Source organism: Pseudochaenichthys georgianus, chromosome 1 (genome assembly GCF_902827115.2).
Source record: "Pseudochaenichthys georgianus chromosome 1, fPseGeo1.2, whole genome shotgun sequence".
NCBI classification, from domain to species: domain Eukaryota; kingdom Metazoa; phylum Chordata; class Actinopteri; order Perciformes; family Channichthyidae; genus Pseudochaenichthys; species Pseudochaenichthys georgianus.
Window position 1 is genome coordinate 22,365,802 of NC_047503.1, and position 26,790 is coordinate 22,392,591.

The following is a 26,790-nucleotide window of genomic DNA, read 5'->3' on the forward strand; positions in this document are numbered from 1 at the left end:
GCAAACAGGCGTTTGTTTAATCATTTTAAGATTGCTTTAATCAATGTTTGAAAATGAATTCTTCATATGATGAATGAGGTAACATTTTATTTATGGTATTATTTCCACATATTTCTCTCCATTCTTCCTTTTGCCAACGCGGTGTCGCAGTTTCTCGTCTCTCCCGTTGTTGTGCTTAGTGCGTACGCATGGGTTAAGCCCCTGTCACACTGTCCCGAAATTGACACCCGATGGACACACGAATATGGAATTGTGAATTTCGCACGAAGATGGCCCCGAACCACACACGAAGGCAACATTTACATTACATTTAAGACATACAACTGCAATGAAAGTACCAAAAACAATTATGTTACAGTACTATGATACTGTACTGATATCTTCAGACTTTGTTCTTTACTTTATCCGTCTTTATATGTAGAAAATATTACGTTTTCTCCGTAATGTTGTTTCCATAACAACAACAATTTCCTGTCAACTGTCCTTCAAAATAATATATTATATCCTTTTTAGTTTCACAGAACACAAATTGGGTTATTTACATAATATATTTACATGATTTTGTTGTGCAATAAAACAACCCGATGGACACACGATAAAGGAAATGTTCAAATTCGGCTGTGATCGTAGCAACATCGGGCCATTCGTGAGGGCATCTTAAGCCATCGTATGACCGCTGGCGGAGTTTCTCAGGCTCCGGCAGCAACTTCGTGCGCGGTGGCAAAATCTTTGGCACGCCAAAAAATAGCCGAAGGACCTTGCGAAGGTTCATTTTCGTGTTGAATTCGTGTGTCAATTTTGCCCTTCGTAAGGCCATTGTGAGGGCATCTTGTTATCCTCGGTGCCATCGGGCATTCGCCCGATCAGAGTGAATGTGAATGCACCGATGATAACACGAAGATGACACGATTTGACAAGATGCCCTCACGAGTGCCTTACGAAGTTGCCGCTCACGAAGTTGCTGCCAGAGCCTGAGAAACTCCACCGGCGGTCATACGATGGCTTAGATGCCCTCACGAATGGCCCGATGTTGCTACGATCACAGCCGAATTTGAACATTTCCTTTATCGTGTGTCCATCGGGTGTCAATTTCGGGACAGTGTGACAGGGCCTTTAGAGTTTGCGTGGAGGACTGCACATTTTCCCGTCAAGTTAGAATTTTATAAATCGCAAACATTGCGTAGAAACTGGCATACGCCATTTTTTGAGCTTATATCCCTTTATAAATGAGGCCCCAGATCTTTTTGGTGTGAACGCAAAATCCCAAGAACTATCGGAACTATTCCTGGGAAAAGTACTCCTATTTATAACTGAGTTTCTAATTGACTTTTTCATTCAGCCCCTAGTTTTGCTGATATAGGCTTAGTTTGTCGGGGGACATCTTACTTCTTCCTTCTCTCTGTCTATACCCGTGTACACTCATGTTCCGATTAACCCAGCTTCCCCAAATGTCTTTCTTTTTGGTGTCTATATACGCTGGGATCCGGAGTCATGGATGACCCTGCGGTCCTGTGTCCTGGATCGCGAGCGCTGGATCTTGAGTCGTGGCTGAGGTCCTGGATCATAGGTCCTGGATGGATATCCTCGTGGATTCATCTTCCTATTATACACACATGCATTTCCAAACATTTGGACTACCTATGTTGCAAATGTATTATCTTTTCAATTTAAACACGGCATCTATTGCACGTCTGTCCGTCCTGGGAGAGGGATCCCTCCTCTGTTGCTCTCCCTGAGGTTTCTCCCATTTTTCCCTTTAAACTGGGTTTTCTTTGGAAGTTTTTCCTTGTACGATGTGAGGGTCTAAGGACAGAGGGTGTCGTATTGTCATACTGATATTCTGTACACACTGTGAAGACCACTGAGACAAATGTAACATTTGTGATATTGGGCTATATAAATAAACATTGATTGATGATTGATTGATTGTATTTCTTTTAACTGGTGGATTATGGATATATAGTTGTTGAACAAAAGCTGGAACACAAACCACCAAATACAAACAAATAATTCAGATCCAGTCGTCATGACTCCACTTCGGAGGGATTCCCCGATCATTTCTTACAGTTTCTCATCAAGGGGGGGTCTCCTGTCCCCGGTGCAAACACACTGCCTGAGGTTAGGCTATATGTATGTGTATTTTTTTTGTCATTAACCTTTTTCGGACAAATTATTTATTTATTTTGTTGACGATCCGACCTCCATGCTGCTACTCTGGTTCAAACTGCATCCACCAAACAATATGATTTATCTCGACCTCCCCAAAATAACCAAAATCTGACACGGTGTGAGATGTCTTTTTTAGCTGTTCTGTCGTCATTTCCTGCGATCTTCTTCATAAAGTCAGTCAAAATGAATGAATGGGCGTTTCTTTGACTATTTATAGGCAAATATGGGCGTTACGTGAAGCCCGCAAAAGCTGCACCGCATTTCGAGTCGGTTGTGATTTATAAAGGGAAACCGGCGTAGGAAGTGCCGTACGCACTTTCCTCGCCGGTACGCAATGTTTTGTGAATTGGAAAATTTCGTAACATTTCTGTACGTATTTTTTTTTCATTTCTACATTAAAAAAATGTAAGATGTTGATGAAAAGTGATGAAAAGTGATGTTTAAATCTTCCATTTAGGCCCCGCCCACTCGATCAGATCGGCGATCGGTATCGGCCGATACTGATTCCAGCTATCGGCGATCGGCCCCGAAATTGGCGATCGGAGCATCCCTATAGTAAACCTATATATTTGTGTTAATCATCATTTTCCTCCTTCGTTAAAACCCTATTATACAAGAACTATAGTATGCCACTCACACATCCCAGTCACTCATGGATGGAGGCACACACGTGTGTTTATCAAGACATAACCAAAGCTAGTAACATGGAACTGAAATAATCAATCAAAAGCCGGAAATAATCACTTCTTCCCTGTAACACACACACACATTGCTGCCTACTTCTTTCTTGTGTATATCCTTGTCTTGGACTACACCTATGGGGGTATCATCACTGGTTAAGGTGAAGAGAGGCTTTGAAGAGAAAAAAATGGAACTATCCTTTATACAGACAAGAGGTGTTTGGCTAGGCAAGGTTACTATTTTTAGATTATAAATCACCACCCTGATTCCTCTTGGCCTTTCACTAAGCTGCTGAGTGCTGAGAGGGAGGGCAGGATGCCACCACAGCTCACAGGGGGTTTTCCTTGTCCTGTTGTATCTGTTCACACATCTGTCTGACAGCAGAGCTACAGATAATAGATGGCATTCTAACTGTTGCCCCAAGTTGCCCTTTTAACTGTGACGTGTACAAATGATTGTCATCTTACATCACAGTTCTAGTACCAAGGCGATAGGGTGCTCCTCTTCCAGCAGTATTCATGGCCCAGCTTGACAATATGTAAGGTTGGTTGAACAACTCTTCACTGGTTCATGAGGTTATTTATTAAACACACCATGTATGCTTAAAAAAGTCTGCCAAAATGTAATTTCAGTTTTTAGGAGCCAGGGCTCAACACTAACTGTTAAAAGTGGTTGCCTGGCTGGCAACTAGGTATCAGCGTTAGTCACCCGAGTTAGATACTACGCAATATTTGTCAACCTAATAAAAATAACGAAAGCTTTATGATTGAAAACAAACAACACTAATGCCCTCCAATTAATATCAGCAATCGTACATATTGTAATGGCCTGTGTAAACCCCCTGCTGCACATAACATGTTATTATTATTGAGCCAATACAGACACACATTTCCTTTCTTCGCTTCAAGAATGAACATTTCCAACAGTTTTTCTAAAAATTCCATATACAGGCAGTTTTATGTTAAGTTTATAATGGTAGGTTTATAACACGAATGCTGAATACTCTACAATACCCCAAGGCTCTCACAAATTACAATTAAAAAAGACCAGCTGTATTATTACTGTTTCATTGCCATGGTTTGTATAAACGGACTACTCAGAGATAAGCATATCAGAAAAAAACACTTCACTTTCAAGAAAAAACAAGAGTAGGTACAGTACATGCAAAGCAAAGGGATAGATGGGCGGTAACCCGAACCTCTAACCCTCGCCTACTACTTTCCCCGTTTCTCCCGAATGTTTTGTTCACATAAAAATACAGATGACTGCACTGTGTTCTACTTAATATGACTTACTATTCCTTTTCTCCATCGTGATAACAGGTAGGAATTACAAATAATGGACCGTCATGTTGTAAATGCCCAAAGACAAAATAATAGGCCACCTGTCAGAGTTTTAATAATTAAAAATATGTTACAATATGTGTTCAATGAAGTTATTTAATTGCCAGAATCTTGGCAGGGTATGTTATCACTGTAATGAGCCAGCAGTCTTTGGCAGTAACTTGGCTGTAAGGCTTTCTGTGGTTTTGCTCTTTCCTTTGTGCTCAGTGGTTTGAGTTGCAGAAAATCCAATAAAAGTTACATTGTGTCCATGAAATTGTATGTGTGTGTGTGTGTGTGTGTGTGTGTGTGTGTGTGTGTGTGTGTGTGTGTGTGTGTGTGTGTGTGTGTGTGTGTGTGTGTGTGTGTGTGTGTGTGTGTGTGTGTGTGTGTGTGTGTGTGTGTGTGTGTGTGTGTGTGTGTGTGTGTGTGTGTGTGTGTGTGTGTGTGTGTGTGTGTGTGTCTTGTTCTTTTACATCTCGACACATCCAGAATACCAGGAATTCAGCAAACCTACTGTAGTGCCTGTGCAAAGAGTTCTGAACCGAGTGTGGAGAGGATAGAAAGAAGGGAATATTCTTGTATTATATTTATTATAGACCAGAATCAAGCGCTACTCCAGGGATAACCAGGGATCTATAACCTGATCTGATAAATAACACATGTTAGAAAAAAACATAGTGAGGCTGAGGGGGGGATGTGTTTGTAAAGGAAATATTTGCTGTGTATAAAAAAACACTAGTTACAGTATTTCTACTACAGGGACTGCCATCCAACTACTGTACATATTTGCTTCAGATTGTATCATGTTAGTCAGGTAAATAAAAGTATCAACAAAAATAATTGGAGGCAAGTCCTGAATCCTAGCCAGATAATAATCCATTCAGTACATGTTGCTCTAATATGATTTAAACTGTAATCAGATCGCAAATCAAGCAATAATCAAACAGGTATGAGGATAAGGTTAATAATTTACCTTTTTATCACTGGTTTATACTAAAATAAGAGACTGAAATACTTCATACAGAATGAGAAGGAGAGAGGCAGGTTGGCTGTAACTTGTATCATTCTGTTTCTGGGGTTCAGCTTCAGGCCGCGCTGTTACATGATGGGTCAAGTTTAGACTTCAGACCCTCAGGCTTCTATTTCAAGTGTTTTTGTGTGGACTGACATGCAGGACATTTATAGCCCATCTGCCTGTTTGACAGGATCTTTTTACGCCACCAGCCATGAAATGAGTTTGCCCTGAACACAGTGTTGATTACGACACAGTGACACTTTGTTAATAAAAAACAGAGGTAATGTCCAGATATATGGATCATCCATCAATCAAAACTGTTTTACATATCTGGAGGTTTATTTTGTATAGACTACTGAAGTTATTTGAAATCACCGACAGCCAAATAAATAAATATAAAACCTAAAACATGCAAAACCACCGGGTGCTTTAAAACTCTTTGCTGATATGGAAGAGATGTGGAGATTAATATGTTTCATAGTGAGCTAGCAGGCACTCATAAGGACAAACTCTCGTCCTGCAGGAACTGTGACACAGAGTCGATTTGAGGTCAAGAGCAATTTCAACTCTCCCATGCGCTGGTCATTAGTAATACTTAGCATGGTTGGAGCAAGACTGGCGGCCAACTACATTTTGTAAACAAACCTCGGAGGGACTGACGGAATGTGGGTTTTTAAGTAAGAGTATGTGTGTGTTATTCACATTCTTAATTGTGAGGGTTTGTTTGTGTGTATATTAACAATTGGATGTTATGGTGGCTGTGTGTGCATGTGCGTCAGGAATTCTGGTTCCCATCAAACTGAAGCAAAAGGAACATTAATGTTTAGCCTTTAAAAGCCCAGTGCATTCTGGGTGCTTGCATATAGTTATTAATCTGTAATGAAGACATTTCCTGAAATGTGTCTTACTTTACTACTTGTATGTCATATCAGTTTGTTCTTGACACACAGATAGACAATGTTAGTGGGCGGGAAGTTGTTGCTCTCATTTGTACAGTATAAGTGATATTACAGAGCAAAATAATGGCAATGAGTTCTTCCACTCAGATAAGAAAACATCATTGAAAGAACAAAGCCCTGCTGTGCTAAAGCTGGTAGTTTAAATTACAATAAAAACTGTCAAACAGAGCTATGTGTGTCCAGTATCCCCTGCATTTCCCAGTGTGCAGTACACACACTGTAAAAGGGTAACTGAATTTCAAGCTGTGGTGCAATGCATTATAGCTAAGAAACTATAATTCTGGCATTTCTTTATCTGATCTCACTCGGAGGTCAGTGTGAAATGGCAGCTCTTAAGATTCCCTCTGATTCTGCAGGGTCTGAAACTGGCAAAAGAGCCAATATGTAGGCTTTCAAAAAGGCTCTCAGGCACAAACCCCAATGATGGTCACTTCACTCAGTCCAACCCTCTATCGAACACAATTGTTTTTTGCAGGTGTAAACACTTTTACTATACAGTCAATATCTTTAGATCATTACAATATACGTGTATGTAGAGCGGAAATACCACCGAGCTGAGTTTTTAATCTATACAAATATTCCATGCATGTCTTGATCTCTGCGCCATCCCTCAGAATAGACCTAGTTGCTGTGATATATCTTTGCTCTCCTCGCTAGGCTTCCTGTTAAGTTTGTCGGTAATCAAAGCTAGTGCCTCCACATAAAGGTCTCCGTCAAGATTCTGCAAATTAATGGTGGATGTTGAAAACTTCATTTCAGGCACTGGTAATGACAAACTTACCCTATTGACAGCATCGACTGAGGCACAGCATCTGATTGCAACGTGAATTAGAAATAGACTCTTTTTATATATTTTGTCTAAGCATTACTATCAAACTGAAAAAAACAAATGTTTTGTGTGTTCACTTTCAAGACAAAACAAAGTAGTAAGTACAATGGTACATGTTAGGTAAAGTGATGGTTGGGCGATAACCCTAACCCTCGCCTACTTCTATCCCTGTTTCTCCAGAATGTTTTATTCACATTTAAATGCAGCCTTTAACATATTATACCTTGTATTAAGGTGTATACGTACTGTACGTATACTAAAAAAACGCAGGGGCTGTGAAGAAAGTAAGATTATGCATTCAAGGTCAAGCAAGAAAATTGTTTGACTGTGAAGAATTGCGTCAATGTTGAAACGTCAAGCAATTGACAGCACAGGAGAATGTCTCATACAATGTTGTAGAGGTCATGGAGACACACACACACACACACACACACACACAAACACACACACACACACACACACACACACACACACACACACACACACACACTTCAGTGTATGTAAAGGCCCTGACACACCTACCCGATCTTGGGAGGCAGAGGCCGTCAGAGGCAGTCGGGCATTCGCGGCGCCCTACTCAGGTTGGTGTGTCCCGCACCGGCACATTTTCACACCTCCCGCGGCCGATTCAACATGTTGAATCGGCCAAAGAAAGTCGGCCAAAGAAATCACTCTGATAAACATTGCCTCTTTTGAATGACGAATACACACTACAGCTGCCTGCTGGTAAGGACAGTTATTGCCACTCGTCGACTGAAGTCTTTGCGGTGTGTTCGTAGGCGGGCGGCGTAGCCGACGCAGGTGACGTAGCGGACGTAAAAGTTGGGACGTAAAAGTCGGGATGTAAAAGTCGGGACGTAAAAGTCGGGACGTAAAAGTCGGGACGCGTTCTTTGGTCTCAGGTTGGTGTGTAGTAGGGATGGCAGCGATTATTCGATTATTCGAATATTCGCTACAGTCTCCATAATCGAATATTATTTTTAAAAATCGATTTTATTTATATATTTATATATATTTTTTTTATGTATTTTTTTTTTTCTGGCTTAGTTTCAATCAAAATATATATAAATATATATATGCTAATAATAGTAATAGTATTAATAATTGTAAATGGCCATTGGTCACACCACCAGTTTGTTTTACTGTAAACTTGGAGGAAGCACGCTACACACCGACCCCGCCCCCCCCCCCCCCTCCCTCACACGTGCGACGAAAGATGAACAAAGCGGCAGGTAAAAAGAGTTCCTCGTGGAACTACATCGAACTTACAAGTCCAAAGGAAGTTAAATGCCAGCTCTGCAAAAAGACGTTGGTATATCACAGCTCAACCTCAACAATGCGTTCGCATTTGAGTGCGAAGCACGCCAACGAGGTTACAGAGAAAGACGCAGCAGCCGGCCAACTTCACTTCAAGGCCACGTCGTTGTGATGACATGTTTGTTGTTTGTGCTGTTAAACATGTTCTAGTAAAGAAATTCCTTTTTTTTCTTTCTCTCTCTCCCGCGGGGGGGGGGGGTCGAATAATCGATTATTATTCACCAGGGCTGCCGAATAATCGATTTTGATCATGGTCAGTTTCTGGCAACCCTAGTGTGTAGCGGCCTTAAGCCCTTACATCCACTGAAGCATCTTCTGCAGGCAAAGTCTTGACCCAACCACTTTTGAGACAGGCCTGTCTCAGACCATTAGCAGAAGAGACTGAAGATCCGTTGGTTTTCACTAGGATCCCAGAGTGTAAAAATACCATCAGCATGCATTGCAGCCTAGGGCCCCCTCTCCATAAAGTATGAGTCAACACTGATTATCACTGGAAACCATTGTTATTTTTTTCAAATGATATAAAGGTTATCTTGTAATACATGTTCCTAAAAAGGCTCTATTTGTCATGTAACTAAAGCAGCAATGTATAGAGTTTGGACTAGTTTCAACTATTCTGATGTCCTCACTTAGAATTACATTGATTGTGTGTCGTGTAGGTTGTGTGTATACAGCAAAAGAAAGATTGGTCATATTTCTGTTGTTCTTGTTTTGTGCCTTCTGGTAAAAAGTGTGTGACGTTCCCCTCATATCCCTCTTACTGCGGACAGACCTTCAAGCCATTTACTGTAAGTATTGATAAGAATCAAAGAGGAGAGGTTCAATGACAAAAGCTCATTATTTCAGTGTTTACATATCTGCACCAGGCTAATAATCCTGTGGCTTCCATCATACACATCACAGTATTTAAAAGTGACTTTCATCAACTGACCCTAGCTGAATCAAGCTGTTGACATGAATCGTATCCTAGCAGCAGTGTCCTTAAAGTCACAGGTAGATAAAGTAACCATTGTGCAGATAAGGCATTAGATTTCAATAATTTCTCTGATATGTAGAGGCTGTACAAAATAGTTTTTTTCAGCAACAACCGCACTGATAATTTGATTCCCACAATTCCTCTGCCAATACTTTACATACTATCATTTGTATATTAGCAAAGTAAAAAGGAAGGGTTATAGCATTCAACAAGCATCAAACAAACACATCATGCTGCGTCGAAAGAGCAATAACATTACTTTTACACTGCCTTTATATGCAGCAACAGCTACAAACATATTGCGACTCAAAAGACACTTCCCTGACGGTTTGAAAGGAGTTTATATGCTAATTGTATTATGTTAGTCTGTCACAGAGCATGGGAAGTCTGTACAACGTCTATTCTCATCTGTCTGCGGGTCAATCTACGTTCAGTGCTCTATTGTGACTTGTATGACATTATCTTTACATAATCAAGTGGGTGTATAAATTAGATTTTGAGAATGGCTCTGTAAGCCCACACGTTTGTTTATATTAGCCTGTGTCCCCTCAGGAGACCATATTCCTTAAGGGTCTGAGATGAGAAAGTGTATAACCCTGTGTCTTATCCAATACAGGATCTACTGCAAGCCAGAGGCAACACACTACGATGCCAACAACAGCAGCTTCATTCAAATGCATCACAAACAGCGCTTTTGAAGATTGTTTCTGGGGAAATGTTTTTTCCAGTTATAAGTGATCTCCATATTATGCTTTTTGTCTGAAAACACTGCTAAAAGTATTTTTTCTTTTAATAAGAGATGAGACCCTGAGCCAAAACAGAATCATCATCCATCTGAGTATCTTCATCTAAACCCTTCCCATCTGAGTCCCTCTTTTTTAGTCGGTCTGTTGCTAGATTACAATGTAGCACAGTTATTTTAACTTCATGGATTTGAACCTCCATTTTTCATCCAACACACTCTTTAAACAACTCGTCTTTATGCAGACATGCTTTACACACTAATCTACAACAATGCAAGAGGCAATATTTCATTATACACACTATACGAGTATAGAGCATCTGTGTATTCCCTGTAGAAGGACATGAGTAGCTGTGTGTCCTCCCTACAGGCTGCAGCTCTAGCTACCAGGCAGAGAGTTAATCCTATCTAGCACTTCACAGTGATTGTATGTGCATGTCTTGTGGGGTTGAGTCTACGATGATCTCATTTGGCTGAAACAGTGTACCCTGACGGGGCTCTGCACGACATGTCACCACTCACACACCAAAATAAAATCTGTGCACTAAGCAGATTTATGTAGCATCAGGTTTCTTTGTGAGCATGTTTCCTTGGAAGCAGTGCTTGTGCCAAGGCTTCAATAATGGGGTCGCTAAAGGCATGTGCATGGATTCAACTCAGTAAAGGATGGGAAGTGTACTTATGCAAAGGCCATGACATCACACAGGCATAAACTGCTTGATAGACATGCAGGCGATCATTAAAAAGGACTGCTCAATTCTATTGATCTGAATTATTGAATTGCTGCACCTTGGTTTACACAGTGGTTAGCACTTCCTTTTAGGGTGCTCAAGCAAGCAAACATGGACCTAAACACAAACTGAAAGGTGTAGTCTACGTGCAAATGGTATTAAGATAGCGTTTTGGGATTTTTCTCAAGATTTTAGATTTTTTTAGAAGCTGTGTTTAATTGTTGACTGTAGACAGGGATATCAGTGTTTTTGCATTGTAACGTAATAGTGTGCACCATTATAGATGGGAGGGTTGTGTCTATGATGTGCTGTTTAGGTTTACAAATAAATGTACAGCTCTTCCATTGTGTAAAGGAACATTAACACCCGAATGCAAATGGATGTCACTATACTGCTACATTATTCAACACTGTCAAGGCACAGACCCTGTAGCTAAGGTCACCAATGAGTGAGTGTGTGTGTGTGTGTGTGTGTGTGTGTGTGTGTGTGTGTGTGTGTGTGTGTGTGTGTGTGTGTGTGTGTGTGTGTGTGTGTGTGTGTGTGTGTGTGTGTGTGTGTGTGTGTGTGTGTGTGTGTGTGTGTGTGTGTGTGTGTGTGTGTGTGTGTGTGTGTGTGTGTGTGTGTGTGTGTGTGTGTGTGTGTGTGTGTGTGTGTGTGAGCCTGCCCACTGGCCTTGACATCTGGATGAAGTTCAATGTGAACATGCTTGTATGGTCGGTATTTTGAAGGAATAAACCAGTGTTCAAAATTACCTGTGTATTTATGGACTAGGCTTATATAAAAAAAAAGTGAGATAAAAAAGTGAGAGCTAGAAAAAAGTCTGAAAATATTTCATAATTGTATAAAACTTCTTTACACCAGTGGGCCTGCACATGCCTGTTTGTAGGAAATGACCTACACTCTTGGTAGAAGGAAATGGACTTTAAAAAACAGATGTGCCCAAGATGCCTGTGTCACAGATGATGTAATTTCAGCACACTCAAGTTTAATATTGTTTTCAATTTCCAAGAAGAGTATATATAAAAAGATGGTGTGCATCCCAACCCATGTCAACAAAACACCTTCTAGAGTCTGCCAAAAAACATCTCCACCTTTGAGATTTGTGCTTTTAAATATTAGAACAGTTCTGCCTATAGCATAACTCAATAATATAACGCCGCTGATTTCTCTCAGAATAACTGAAGGCCTGCTTATACCTTATACCTGCATCCCTTCCACCAAGTGATTTAGAGGCTCTGCTTTTGATACCATTACGCTGGTTGATATTGTGAAGAAGTAGAAGAAGAAGGGCATTTTCTGTGTGTCTGTGTGAGCTCTGCCAGGCTGCCACGTCACCCTCAGGTCAGTTGTGTGTGTAGAGGAGACAGAAAAGGCACTGTGCTACTGCTTAACTCTGTTACAGATATCTGTGCACTGAACAGCCCCCAAGGGGAGTGTGTGTCTGTGTGTGTGTGTGTGTGTTTTTAATTGTGTTTGTGTGTGATCAGAGAGGAAATCAGTGCACAGACTAGCAGATTGCCCAGGGTCATATGTGTTGCACTGGTTAAGTGGACATCAATGATGCAGCAGCCACACACCCACGTAAATGCAAGCACATCAAACCTCTTAGTTTCATCTGCTGAGCCCCTGTAGTGAAACGGGAAGCTTTTGCATTATTGATGGTCTTGTCCTGTAAAGCACTGAACTTACTCGACCTGCTGGTAATGTTACACAAGGCAGTCAAACGAAAACAATTTGTTAAAGTAAGTGCTTTAATCAGACTAATTGACACTAGCATGGAATGTGCTTTCTCAGTTATACTATTACTAACTCAACAAGTGATCCCTTTAAAAAGGTCCAATTGTGATAATAGTGGTTCAATGTTTAAACTAATTTCATTTGACCAGATCATTAAGTAATTGTTATAATGATCTTAATACATTAACAAAATAATGTTTTCATTCTCACAAATGTATTTAATGTATACTTTGCTTATAACAACCAAAACGCACAGTGGTGTTTGATGTTGTTTGATGGTGTCTAGAGGAAAACGGCAGACTTTTTAATATGGTAATTCAATGATTCTCATAAATCTGAAAATTCTGCATACAATATTTTTTACCAAGTACCCTTTTTACCAATGTGCATGAACATTTAGAAAACAATGTCAAATTGGTCATGAGATGCTTTAATCTAGTGGTTTGAGCAGCATGCCTGTGACCAAACAGATTGATTCAAGTGTTAGTTCTCTCCTAGAAAGATGGCACTCAAAGTGAACCTCAAAGTGAATCTCAAACGGCACCACTGAATGTGCTCTGTACAACTACTAGACCGACTATGCAGAGAAATGACATGTGAAATCTTCCATGCGAGTTTGTGCATAACTGCAGCCACCCGGCCTTTGAAACAACACCCTCAGGCTTCAAGGAGCAATGTATTCATGGTAATCTTGTCACGTCAAACTAAGGCTAGCTGCCCATGATGAGATTGCTACTGAAAAAGATCTGCATCTTGTGAACACTTTATCTCTTACAATAGGGTAGTTATAACATACAGTCACGAAATGCAGGTAGCCTGGGATACTGCAGATCTTCAGGATATTTGTTGGCCATGGGAGTTATTGCCTTCCTGGATCGCACGCCAGGGAGGCACCAAGCCATTAAATATGTGTGGTTGCCCGTGGCAACAGAACTGCTAAGTGGACAAAAATGTATATTAAAAAGGGAGCTAATATTCTTATATGGCAGGTGTTAATATATTCACATATTCTTAAAATATATTAGGTTTGTGGAGACCATTTGATCACATTAATTAATGTCATAATAGCACACAGAGTGCCCGCATTAACGAAAGGCTGAGAATAATTTACCACTGGTATTTTAAGGGAAGTCTGCTCTAGTCGGATTAGATCTCTACACATTAGTTTTGCTTTTCTTTATTCTTGCTTGTTGATATGTAGACATGCACTGACCTGCTTTATTTAATTTCGTACCTGTAAAATGACAATAAAGGATTTCAATTCAAATAACTTCTGCGAGGTATGTGTTAGTATGTTGGATCAGTATATGCTGTAGTATGACTTCTCCTTAGGTCTAAGCGTGTGGCAATGACATATGGCATTAAAGTAAAGGCTTCATTACATCTGTTTGACCGCAGCAAGAATACTAGTGCTGGTCTGCGTGAGAAACTCATATTAACATTAACAGATACAATATTCTTCATTGGAGAAAGTAGAACTTTGCAGTTTGTATTCAAGAAAGTATTTTAATGTATGAAACAGGAACGAATGTAAAACTTTTGGCCGACTAACTGACTAATATTTGTACTTGTGTTTTCTGTGCAATACATTAATTGTAAAACACATGTAACTGCAACACTCCGATATCAAAGGTCAATAAAGTTGACTGTCCTGCCCACAATAAAACTTGATAGCCGCTCATTATTCTGTCCCCAAGGGCCTGCTTGAATCGAGAATCCTTGCTCAGACTATTTTCTGCTCTCCGTGTCATCCCTGCCATGCTCCATTTTAAGATTCTGGGGTGATGATCTTCGATGACACACTGACATATCTCCAGTTACAGAGGCCAGGCAGTGCTGCTGTGACACTGAGAGGGTATGCATGCCCGGCAGGCACACAGGCATGTCAATTGAGTTTCACACTTAGCATGCAGGTAAGCCTTGGCTGCTGGCACATGTAATAGCAGCTGATAAAGAGGCAAATGGGAGACCCCATTGAATGTGGCTGATTTTATCAAAAATGAACGGCATATTCCAATAAAAGAATTAAGATAACACTATCAATTATGTCTATAATGCATTATAAACAGATCTATTATGCTTTATAACCCGTTTCTTACACTGTCATTATTGTAATGAGCACTCATAATAATATAAATACATATTAACATAAATGATATTTAACAAAAGATGTAACACATTATAAAGCGTTTTTAAATGATCACCAATGGTCCAGTATCATATACTTTTTTAATAAAAAATACATAAAAAGCTAAGCTAATTCAAAATGTGTATTTCCACAGTGTGCTCAGTCAATTTGGACTAATACAATTGTATTTGTAGTGTATGTGTTAAGTGTTTAGTATGTGTGTCTCTGTCCAGCCAAGACAGATGTAGGTGTGTTGGCTTTGGCCACCATTCCTACATTTCCCATCAGTCACCGGGCCAACGCAGCTCATTGTTAATGGCTTGTCTATCTGCCAATATACTTTTCCATGAACTCAATCCTGCTGAGTGAATTATAATTTATTTTTGGGAGATAAACTATGAACTCCATTATCCTTCTGGGGTCACCGTCAGTATGTTATTGTGTCAAAACTTGCTTTTCAAATATATTTAGTTTGTAGGAAAGAATACTGACTTTGATTGTATTACTACAGAAAGAGAACATTCTCACATTCATTTCTTTAGAGGTTGGAGACAGTGACTCACTAAGTGGAATATTGAAATCACGGTGACTCCCCTGAAACATGTACATTGGATGAATTGAATAAGCCATCCGCTGCTGCTGTGGTTCATCATGAGTCAGCTGAATTGAACTTGTATATGGCACTCATTCAATAGATTCTAGAAGACTAAAATATTAAAGCCTTCTTTTGAGAACTGCTGAAACAAAGATGCTTTGTATGCGAGTCAGTGTGCTGTGATAAACATTTACCTCTACAAGCTCTAGAAAAGTTGTTAAATGTAGCATGTCAACATGTCATGTACACTGAAACTTGTAAAGTGATGTGGGTCCGAGGAAGAGTAAACTACAGTTTCCTCCGCCCACTTTGCCACAGTGCTCCATAATACAACAATCATTCAAAGCAGCACTACAGCTTACCAAAAGAGCAAGGGTGTAGAAAAGAGGCAGGCCTGGTTGACCTGACTGCATATTGGTGACACTGCATGTGCACTTGAGTATAATGACAGGAAAGGCACGTCCTCACCGACAAACATGTGAGACGGAACAGCTGGGCTTTGGTTACTTACGTCTGTATCGGGCCCCTTATCTGCCCCAGGGCAGCTGAATGTGACTAATTCATGGCACCTCTTGTGGACCACAAAGCAGCAAACTGCAGAGGGAGAAAGAAAGACAACAACAAAGGAGAGAAAAAACAAGATGGTTAACATACAGTGTATTATAGTTGATTTATATGTTAAGACAGCAAAAATAAAAAGAGATCTGATTACACTGAGAGGGATTGAAAAAAAGAAAACACTGACATCTGGGCTAGGCTCTTTACCATGAGTCCAGATGGCCAGTCCTGCCTGCAGGCTGACTGCTCTTATTGCAAAGTACAGTGCCACCTCATCACTGACACAACAGGAGCTAAGGCAGACACTCTACACACACTTTTGCATGCACAGGGAGCACAGACAAACACATCCTCACAACTGACATGTAGGCCTACACCCCTAAATACAACTGCACTAAACTGTCAGAGCACACAGCCAGTGGCAGGTCACTGGGTGCACTGCAGTCTGCAGCCAGGCAAGATGCACACTGAGGAGGAAGGCGCCAGTTACCGGCTCTCAAGAGACTCCTGACACCAAGACAAGACGGGCTGGGGGCTGATTGTGTGACTGTATATTCTCATTGTTGTGTCTGTGCAGGGCCACCTCATTTGTGAAACATAGATGTGTTTACACAGGTGCTATGTCAGCTCCTTTTTGATAGACAGGAGCACTCTTCACTTTCTCCCCAGGACTTCATGTTTTCCAGGCCGACACTTGTGTGGCTTGAGATGAAAGCATCTGAATTTGTAGATTTCAACAGTCTTCACTTAGCACTGAGTGACCCTGTGCAGACTCCATTAGTGGTTTGTGTTGCATCAGTGATGTGATGCGTTTACAGAGACCCTGCTTGATTTTCAGTTTGTAGTGTTTCACTGCGGTTTCAGCAGTGAGGGAAAGTGATGTGTGGTGTATCCCCGTCTTGCGTTCACCTACATATCGTCTTTCCACTGCATTGCTCTTAAACAGCTCCACCCAACTGAAGATGTACTAAAGAAGAGCTGTGTATTGGGGCTCACTCCCTGTTACAGTGGACCAGACTTCCATTCTGCATTCCCTATCTCCAAAGACAAATCTGTTTGCCCTCTATCAATCATAAAGCTAAAATACTAACAAGAAAATACATTGAACAGCATATAAAAAAAACTTTCAGAAACCCAGACTTTATCAACAGAGAATCCAAAATAACTCCCCGAATTAAGATTTTCAGATGACGATTAAAGAATTAAGGTGGCACAGAAATCAAACATCATCTGAGATTGCTTGTTTTACACCATTATCATCTGGAACAATAAAAAAACCATTCATGCATTATGTATTCCTACCCATTAAATAGCTGTTTGTTTCCTCGTTCAGTCTAAATGTCTAAACTATGATTTAGACGTGCAAACACAGTAATGACAGTGCTGCTGTTAAGATTATAATTATTTTTGACTTGTTTTGAAATGAGTCAAATACCCATCCACCATCTGTCCTGTCAGAGCTGCCTCCCTGAAATCATGAATAAAGACAGATATTTGTGAATATAAAAAACCCATAGCAGAGCACATGTGTGTAATACTCATTGAGAACGTGTTTTAAAAAAAATGGAAAACACGATTTGATTTAAGTGAATTGTGGCTAATAAATGCTCAAACTACAATTTATTTTGTGCAAAAGTCATAACTCACAAAAGGCATACTTTCTTTCTTGTCAAACTGCACATTATCACCAAGACTAGTTAAGGCTGGGCCTCATATATTGAATTTTAATGAAATGTCTGCAGATACAGAAAGGTTTATACATAATTGATAATGCATGTTATATTACATACTTAGCCATTGGTGATCAGGTTTAAAATGTGCATAAATAATTTGTGAATCGGCATGTCTGTTCTTTTATATGTTCATAAATGTTCTGTTCTCAGTTAGGAAAGTTTGGGGCTCTCTGCTGGAACTGCTACCCCCGCGACCCGACCACGGATAAGCGGGAGAAGATGGATGGAAATGTTCTGTTCTCAGTTACACATATCACAGCATTTGTGCTCATTTGTTTGCAGCCACTTTGCTCCACAGAATGACATGTGTCGTTAGCATTCTGCGTACATACTCTGCCACATAACTTTGATATGTACTCGAGCACAGCTGTAAGAAATATCAGTTTTCAACAGGTAATTGGCAATAGAGGTTTCTCAATACTCTAATTTCCCCTCCTCGACTCCTCCGGTAGTGACCCGGAAATGGATTTCAGTGCGCAATGTTGAAGGACATCTCATTTCGCTAAATGCACATCGAGGACCGAGCATCGAGGAGGCTCTCTGGAGGAGCTCTAACCGAGGAGACACTGATGGTTCCTCCACGGCTCCTCCGCGGATGCATTTTAGTAACTGCTTTCATCGCGACGCGATGTTTACAGTGAGAACAGCTGTGAGGTCTGTGCAGAAAGCAGATCAGTGTGTATAATATATATCACTCAGTATAAAAGGCCTGCATTACTCTCTGTATTTGTTGTAGTTTAGTAGATATCTACAAACAAAGAGTCGATATTTTTCTAAGACCATTTAGTGCTTCACATAATAAAATACACAACGGCTGTAGCCTGATTGTGGTTTAGGAGTTGTAGGTGTGTGTGTGTGTGTGTGTGTGTGTGTGTGTGTGTGTGTGTGTGTGTGTGTGTGTGTGTGTGTGTGTGTGTGTGTGTGTGTGTGTGTGTGTGTGTGTGTGTGTGTGTGTGTGTGTGTGTGTGGTGTGTGTGTGTGTGTGTGTGTGTGTGTGTGTGTGTGTGTGTGTGTGTGTGTGTGTGTGTGTGTGTGTGTGTGTGTGTGTGTGTGTGTGTGTGTGTGTGTGTGTGTGTGTGTGTGCTATGCTTACTTTTACTACTTGTAAATACAACTTTTGGCCCGTAATTTCAGTTCCCCATTTCAGCGACCGGGGGAGGGGGGGATATATCCAGTCTCTGATTGTGTTACGTTATTATGAGAGTGAGCTCTCATACTTGTTTGATTCTGAAATTGTATATATTTATATAAATAATATATGTGTGTATATGTCCGCATCTGTAGCCTGTTATTGTCTCATTATACCGCACTGTGAATGAATCAAAGTAAATATATAAATCACGTCTGTCCATCAGACAGAGGGCTGCTGTGCCTCCTGTCATCATTAATGGACGTCTCTTTAAAATGACCGCTCAGAGGAGAGGAGTTCTCATTTCTCTAACCGCCTGCTGCTTCCCCTCCTCTCTCCTCGGTTCCCCTCCTCAGTCCTCCGCTCGCATCTCCTGTGGGCGGGACTAAGTCTCGAGGAAAGGAGTCGATGAGGGGAAATTAGAGTATTGAGAAACCTCTATTGTCAAGCCCCACTAGAAACTATATGAAAAAAACATAAAAAGGCAGTGCAGTTTTTAAAGTATACTTTTGTTGAAAGTACTAGAAATACCGACTACAAATGTACTGATGAATTAGATCTATCACAACATGTAGACACTTGTTCTATGTTTAATATGTGGGTGTCAAACTCCCAGTTTAAACAGTGTCACAGACGCTGCTTGAGTCAATACCAGCAGTTTTGTTTAGATTACTGCTCAAGTGTCATCGTCTTTTGAGTTTGCACAAAGGCAGTCAGAACGTTAACTTCAGATCATAGGTGATGTCTTTGTGAATATTTTATTAACATAGATTGCAACACATCTGAACATTGACGCTTTTAAAGAACTTGACAGGTCCACCGAATGTGTTTCTTTAAATGCCCTTTAACTCCAGCACCATTGATAAAGTTGTAAATATTCACGCAGAAGCTCCAGGAATTGTTGTTGTTTTTGAAGCCAATATTTCACAAGGAAGGGATCACAACAATCCGGCTTCTCGACACAGATACAGTACTTGAACTTTGAAGCATGATGATACAATCAGTAACTTGATAAAAACAAACAAACTTAAATGTATCCTGAAGCTTTGACTAGATCTGCATCGCAGAAAATAAATACAGCCTTCTTATTGTTAGCATACAGTTAAAAAGAATGTATGGTTACTTACAAATTCATGTGTGTTTATGATATCACATCAATACAAACCCCACACACAAGCATATCACACCACCTCTACTGGACCCCTTTCACTTCCTTATTCCTACTAGGGGCTATCAGTTGATACGGTCAATACAGAACCTGAAATATGACCCATTACTCATACCACCATCAAACCACAAACCAGAGAGGTCATAAATCTCCCTGAGTCAGTGCCTCCATAATTCATCCGACAGTAAACAGCTCATTGTAGTGTGGGACTGGGTAGCACCAATTCCCACCAACACAAGGCGGCACTGCTTAAACCCGACCTTTGACATGTTTCTATTGATGAAGTCTGAACTTTCGTGTGGAGTTTTAGTTTCCTTATCCATTCAGCCATAATTACTATTCAGCTTTAATTGATTCTCATTGAAGCCACTATAGCTCTTCGACTACTAGCACTTTCTTCACATCATGTCTTCTGTGATTTGCCCAGCAGTATAGTGTATTCAAGATAGCTTCTAGGAAAATATGTCATGAGGTAGATATCAGAGGGATCAGTATGTTATTATTAACCATTACTTATTCAGAGTATGTGATGAAAGAGAGAGAAGATATAAATATGAGATACAGAGGTGGAGAAAGATTAAAAAAGGGGGTCGATATATAGGTCAAAGATGAAGGGGGCTGAAACTCGTCGTCTTATGCTGCTCCTCATTAGAGCTCAGCTTCCTGTTCTCCCAGTGGTGTAGTTCTGGAGCAACACATACATTACTTCTTACTCCATCTTAGTCGAACATCTCCATTAGCAGACAAAGGCATCAAGCTAGCTTCATAGTAACTGCATTACTGCCAGGGAATAATGTACCCTATATTTCACCAATGGTGGGTGTGGATTAGCCACGGGTATTTATCTTAGCGTATCATTAGAAAAGCATGAAAAACACAAAAATATGACAGTATGAGATCATCAGGGTTCATTTAGAGGTATTTCTTTCTTAGCTATTGGATTAAAGGAAGGACATTGGTGACTAATAAATGAATATAAAGCAATTAAAGCTCACAGTGTAGTGTACAAGGAGACAGGAGGCTAGATGAGATATTTGTTCTTAAACTCTGCAAGGTGTTAGCCTACCTCTGACACTAGCTTAATCACCTTTGAGGAAAGCGAGCAGCTAGATTGTGGTTTTTGGTTTAGGGGTTAGTTCAAGGTTCAAGGCTTTTATTAGTCATACGTACATAGCTACAGTGTAGTTATGATGATGAAAATCTTAGGTCCCAGGCTCCACTAATATTTCTACCCCCTGTTTTATGTTTTTTTTTATGTTTTATGTCTTGTCCTTGTATGTTTCTTTGTAAAGCAACCTTGAGGTTATGAAAGGCGCTATATAAATTCAAGTTATTATTATTATTAACAGTGCAACACAATGAAACAGAAAAACTGAAAAAATAGTGCAAGTAAATACAAAAAAGAAAATAGTGAAATAGTGCAATAAGAGCAATAAGAGTCTATATACAAGTGATTGGAATATGATATATTAGATAAATAATTTGTAAATTGCAGCCAGATAAATGTAGATATGCGTCTGCCTACGACCTAATAAATATCTTCCTCTCTGGGTAGGATTAATTATCCAGCAAGTGAACCTGCTTAAGGGTTTTCAAATCAATAATGCCTTCCAGCACAACAGACTGCAACACTTTTCTTCCCATCATATAATCTCAGATCCACTCCTACTCCCACTCCGGCATATCGATTACTGCCAAAAATTGTCAAGGTCATAAGGCCATAGGAACAATTTCCTGAGACTCTCTCTTGAAATCAGAAAGTACATGAGAAGAGGGGGTGATTTAATTCAACAGTTCTTCGATATGAAGATGAAGCCCTGCTGCCCAATGGGGCTCCTGACAAAGGCTTCTCTTCCCAGACTGGAAAGCTTTCATTATTCCTCGTTGTTATTTTCTCCCATTGATTGCCTGAACCAATCGTCACCACCGTCACCAAACACTAACTCCACGGCCATGAAAATAAGAAGGAGAAAACCATAAACCGGGAATAATATAGATCTCAGCAGGAAAAGTTGTAAATGGAAATGGATTGGATCGGGCTTTTAACCGCTGCTTGATATAGTTATATATGCGATCTTGTCATTCAAGGAGCCTTATTGGCAATCAAGTTGTCTTAACCAAGAAAACACTGCTCAACTGAAAACAAGATTTGTTGAGGAGCAAGCCTCATTGTAAACATCTATTTTCCACTAAAAATGGTTATTCAAAATTGACTGCAACTGACACCTTTTGATCTGAAAAATAATTCCAATGCCAGCATTTCTTTATTCTTGTAAACTGATCCTCAACACCGGAGCCCCTCACGACTGCGTGGCCACACACAGCTCCAACACCATCGTGAAGTTTGCTGACGACACGACCGTCATTGGCCAGATCACCGACGGCGATGAGACGGCGTACAGAGAGGAGGTCGAAAACCTGACATCTTGGTGCCAGGATAACAACCTCCATCTCAACGTCAGCAAAACAAAAGGAGCTGATTGTGGATTACGGGAAGCAGCAGAGAGAGGGACACGCCCCCATCGCCATCAATGGGACTACGGTGGAGAGTCAGCAGCTTCAGGTTCCTCAGGTCTACATCACTGACGACCTGACATGGACTCTTCACACTACCACCATCCCCAAAACAGCTCGACAGCGGCTCTTCTTCCTCCGCAGGCTGAGGAGGTTCAACATGGACTCCAGGATACTCTGCAACTTCTACAGGTGCACCATAGAGAGTATCCTGACTGGCTGCATCACGGCCTGGTACGGCAGCTGCACCGCCCTCAACCGTAAGGCTTTACAGAGGGTGGTGAAAACTGCACAGAACATCACCAGGACGGAGCTGCCATCCATGGAGGACCTTTACTACCATCGGCTCAGGAAGAAATCCCTCCGGATTATAAAAGACCGACCCCCATCACCCCAGCCACAAACTGTTCTGTCTGCTGCCGTCTGGCAGGCGGTACCGCAGCATCCGGACTGTTAAACAACTGAACTGCTGAAACAACATCCATAACATTCATCTGGCTGCTACTTAAAACATATTTATTTATTACCTAATAGATCATATTTCAATGACTTGCATAAAGACTCTTATTGCATTATTTCACTTTTTTAAACTATTTTCTTCTTGTATTTAATATTTACTATTTACTTGCACTATATTTGTCTGTTTACCTGTGTTTTGTGTTGCACTGTTGGAGAAGCTTGTGACACAGGATTTTCATCGACATAACTACACTGTAGCTATGTTCGTTTGACAAATAAAGAACCTTGAACCAATAGAAAATCAAAAGCATGCTATCTTAGCCATGTTAGGTGTGATAGCTGATTACACTACAACTATATAACAATAATGTACTATTATATCTTTTTTAAATGTTCCAATGTACAGAATATCTGAAAATATAAATATATAAATAATTGTTATAGATCAGGGGTGTGAAACTCAATTTCATCGCAGGCCACAACAGCATTAAGGTTGCACTCAAAGGGCTGGTTGTAACTTCAAGATTATACAAATATACATATATATAAAATAATGTTTTATATTACATTATTGCCTCTGCATTGGATTATTATCAGAGAGGGTAATAACTCCATCCATAAAGCTTTTCTAAATGATTCAGGGCTGAAACAGAGGGGATTATGGGTAATGCTACAATGCACGATCTGTTTGGTATTTCGAGCCAAACACTTCAGAGACATGTTTGTATATAACTGAGACCTATAATATATTGACGAAAAACAGTATAATAGGGGACCTTTAAAAGGTTAAAGCATTGTATTACAGAACACGCCATGTAATAATAATAATAATAATAATAATAATAATAATGCATTTTATTTATATAGCGCTTTTCACAACTCAAAGACGCTTTACAGTATGAGGGAGGGTAGACAAACAAGGACAGGCAAACAAGTAAGTATAGTAAAATAAAAAAATAAAAAGGCAGTCAAGAGGAAGTTGATTGAGAGGGGGGGGGGGGGCTTATGGGTAGACAGAGTTGAAAAGATGTGTTTGAGGCGGGACTGAAAGACTGTGAAGGACTCAGAGTCACGGAGATCTTGGGGGAGGGAATTCCAGAGCCTCGGAGCTGCCAAGGAGAAGGCTCTGTCCCCAAAGCTGCAGAGTGTGGATGTGGGAATGGATAGGAGTCCGGCTGCGGTGGATCTGAGGGACCGTGGGGGTTGATAAGGAGTGAGAAGGTTTGTGACATAAGGGGGGGCCAGATGGTGGAGTGCTTTGTAGGTGAGGACCAGAATGTTGTAGTTGTAGATGTAGCCATCTCTGCAGCCATAGCTAGAGTAGAGCAGATCATTAAGATATTTTCATCCTGCAAAATTCTCAGTTGTGCTTTATTAAGATGCCACATACCATCCCAAACATTTATGAAAAATTCACTTGAGGGTCACTTCACAGTAATTACAAGGTCTTCAAAATAAATAAGTGTACTATTATTTTGTCCGTTAAAACTAAATATAAAAAAATTACCCATTTGAAGGTCTTGTTATATGTGAGCTTACTTAGATCGTTTGTAATAAGATACTGACTGGGTGTAGCAACGTACACATCAGGTTATGCAGCTAAAGTACACATTGACAGAGTTTTCTGCTGCTCACATTGTTTACAATCCGGTCTTAAAATAAATACTTTGACAGTGACTAAAGTTGGATAGAAAATGATTGGTGGTCAAAAAACTGCAACACATCTGCAACAGTTAAGTTACAAGAAACCTTGTAATTTACCACTTGACATGAGTAAATAATGATTTAGACAAAAATAAAAGTCAATCTTGTTTTAAGTAAACACCAAAAACATTTCAGTAAACTTCAGTATCATGGAACCTGGCCCAGTTTCACAGCAATATTGATGTTTCCCATGTGGCTGTTTAACGACAATGTCATCGTCATAAACTTTGAGCGTTGACAGGTGCCCCCCATAACGCGCCATTGAATATGTTTTCTGTGAGACTGGACCTTATTTAAAAAAGAAGGTAAAGGTTAGGCCTGGCCTTCAATTCTTCATCCAATTACAGTATACCTAACCAACAGACACACACATGCGTACACGTACACAGAAAGATTAAGAGAGAAGAAAGTTTTCTACTAATAACACAGTGATCGGTACTTGGGACAGAGCACAACAGAGTGCTTTTGCAATACCCTTTAAATACAAGCCTTAAATACTTAATTTTAAGAGAAAAATGGGCATGATGGGACAAAGCAAGGGTAATTTCCAAGGAAACAAGACAACATGAGGTTGTCAAAGGAAATTAAGGAATGCATTTCATTAATGTCAAAGCAACACTTGAAGCACCAAACTGAATGTTGCTCCTCTTATCTGTCTGAGCACAGTACTCCGCTGTCTGCACATAAAGATAGGAACGTTTATTTAATGCTCCATATTCAAGGTCCAATCAGTTTTTCTCTGTATAAATGAAGATTATTATTTTCTTATGTTAACATATTAGAATGAACTCTCAATTGATAGTAACTTGAAAAAAGGCCTATTTCATACAATTAGGATTACAAATAAACCTTTTATAGTAACAACATACATGAATCCATTGTAAACATTAAACTCTGTCTTCTATAAACAGATTTAAAAAACAAACCCCCAAAGCTGGCTAGGAAAATACCATGGCAGTCTCGCATGAAAATATACACAGAATCAGGCCATTTAATCGAGTAATAACCCTATACTATACTAAGTCATAAGTCAGATGGTTTACGCTAAGCGTTATTCTTCTTGCGTCTGTCTTTTTTTCGAACAGAAGATATTGAAATAAGGCAGTGAAGATAAAAAGGAAAACAATGAATTCACAAAGATAATCACCATATCTAGCAGAAATATTTTTCGAAGAATCCATCTTGATAAATAATTTAATCGAGGAGTTGTTTTTCAATGTCCTGGGAGATTTTTTTAGCAATGTCCAATCATTTTCTGGTTCATTCATACCTCTTGGCTATTCAGTAAAATGGTGCTTCAGTTGCAGGGATCCCGCTGTTCATATTCGCTTTGCAATTAAACTGAACTCAGTTTGATGTACAGTATAGCTCAAACAACCCAACTGAGAGTCATGCAGGTTCTACGTGGTCATTAGACACCATTATAGATAGTCTTTGCCCATATGCACTTATTAAATAAGTGCATTAATATTAAATACTCCTAAAAACAACTATAGGGGAACTCTGCCACAGAGTTTAATGTGTTTGCTACAGAGTCTGAGGCTGATCTGGTTGCCTTTTCTTCATTTCCTAAGTGCACTATGCGATATCCAGACAGGCATTTATGTAACCAAGGTCTATGAAGAAAAAGTACATTTGGAAAGGCGCACACAAGAAACTCAAGTCCCTTTCAACAATGCTTCTTTAACACTGTACTGTATATGTATCTTAAAACACTGACACAGCTGGTGGGCTGTAACCTGTTGACAGGCTGTGACAGATTGAGGTTAACAGTGTGTGGGAAACTTCCAAAATATGTTCATTGGTCCATAAACTGCTAGATCTAAGAAGGACTGACTGCTTTACCCACAAATATATCTCTTATGATCATTTTCATCATTTATACATATGATCAAATGAAGATCAAGCTCATCATATTCAAATCCTTGCAAAACATTCCTACATTAATGTCTCCACTGGGAAAACCACCCACTCCGAAGCCTGAATCAGCTGTTAGAGAGTTAACATGCTGGTGAGGTTCAGTATTCAAAAAAACAATCATGTCACATCTGTTATCAAAAGCTCCCGATTATAATAAGACTATATGTGGATTTGGAATATCAATGCTCCGCTCAAGAAACATGGATCGATGATTGTAGAAATGACCTGTATCTAGAAATAAAATGCAAATATGGTTTGCAAATAGTGAGAAGGAGTCACATGCAAACTGCACACATTATAGCAACATACAGTATGCGGGAAAGCAGTTAAGATGGCATTGAATAGAAGGCTTTCAAATGCTGCCTGCACAAATGATACATTACAGGTCACTTGTTAGACGC

General features: G+C 40.0%; 1 protein-coding gene across 1 annotated transcript in view; it reads right to left on the reverse strand.

The window, feature by feature from the left end:
* prkcaa (protein kinase C, alpha, a) overlaps nucleotides 1-26,790 on the reverse strand; it is a 165,627-nt gene that overhangs the window by 89,596 nt on the left and 49,241 nt on the right. Inside the window, exon 3 of the mRNA XM_034077813.2 lies at nucleotides 15,716-15,798. Within this exon, the coding sequence (XP_033933704.1) occupies nucleotides 15,716-15,798 (83 nt within the window). The remainder of the gene's footprint in view (nucleotides 1-15,715; nucleotides 15,799-26,790) is intronic.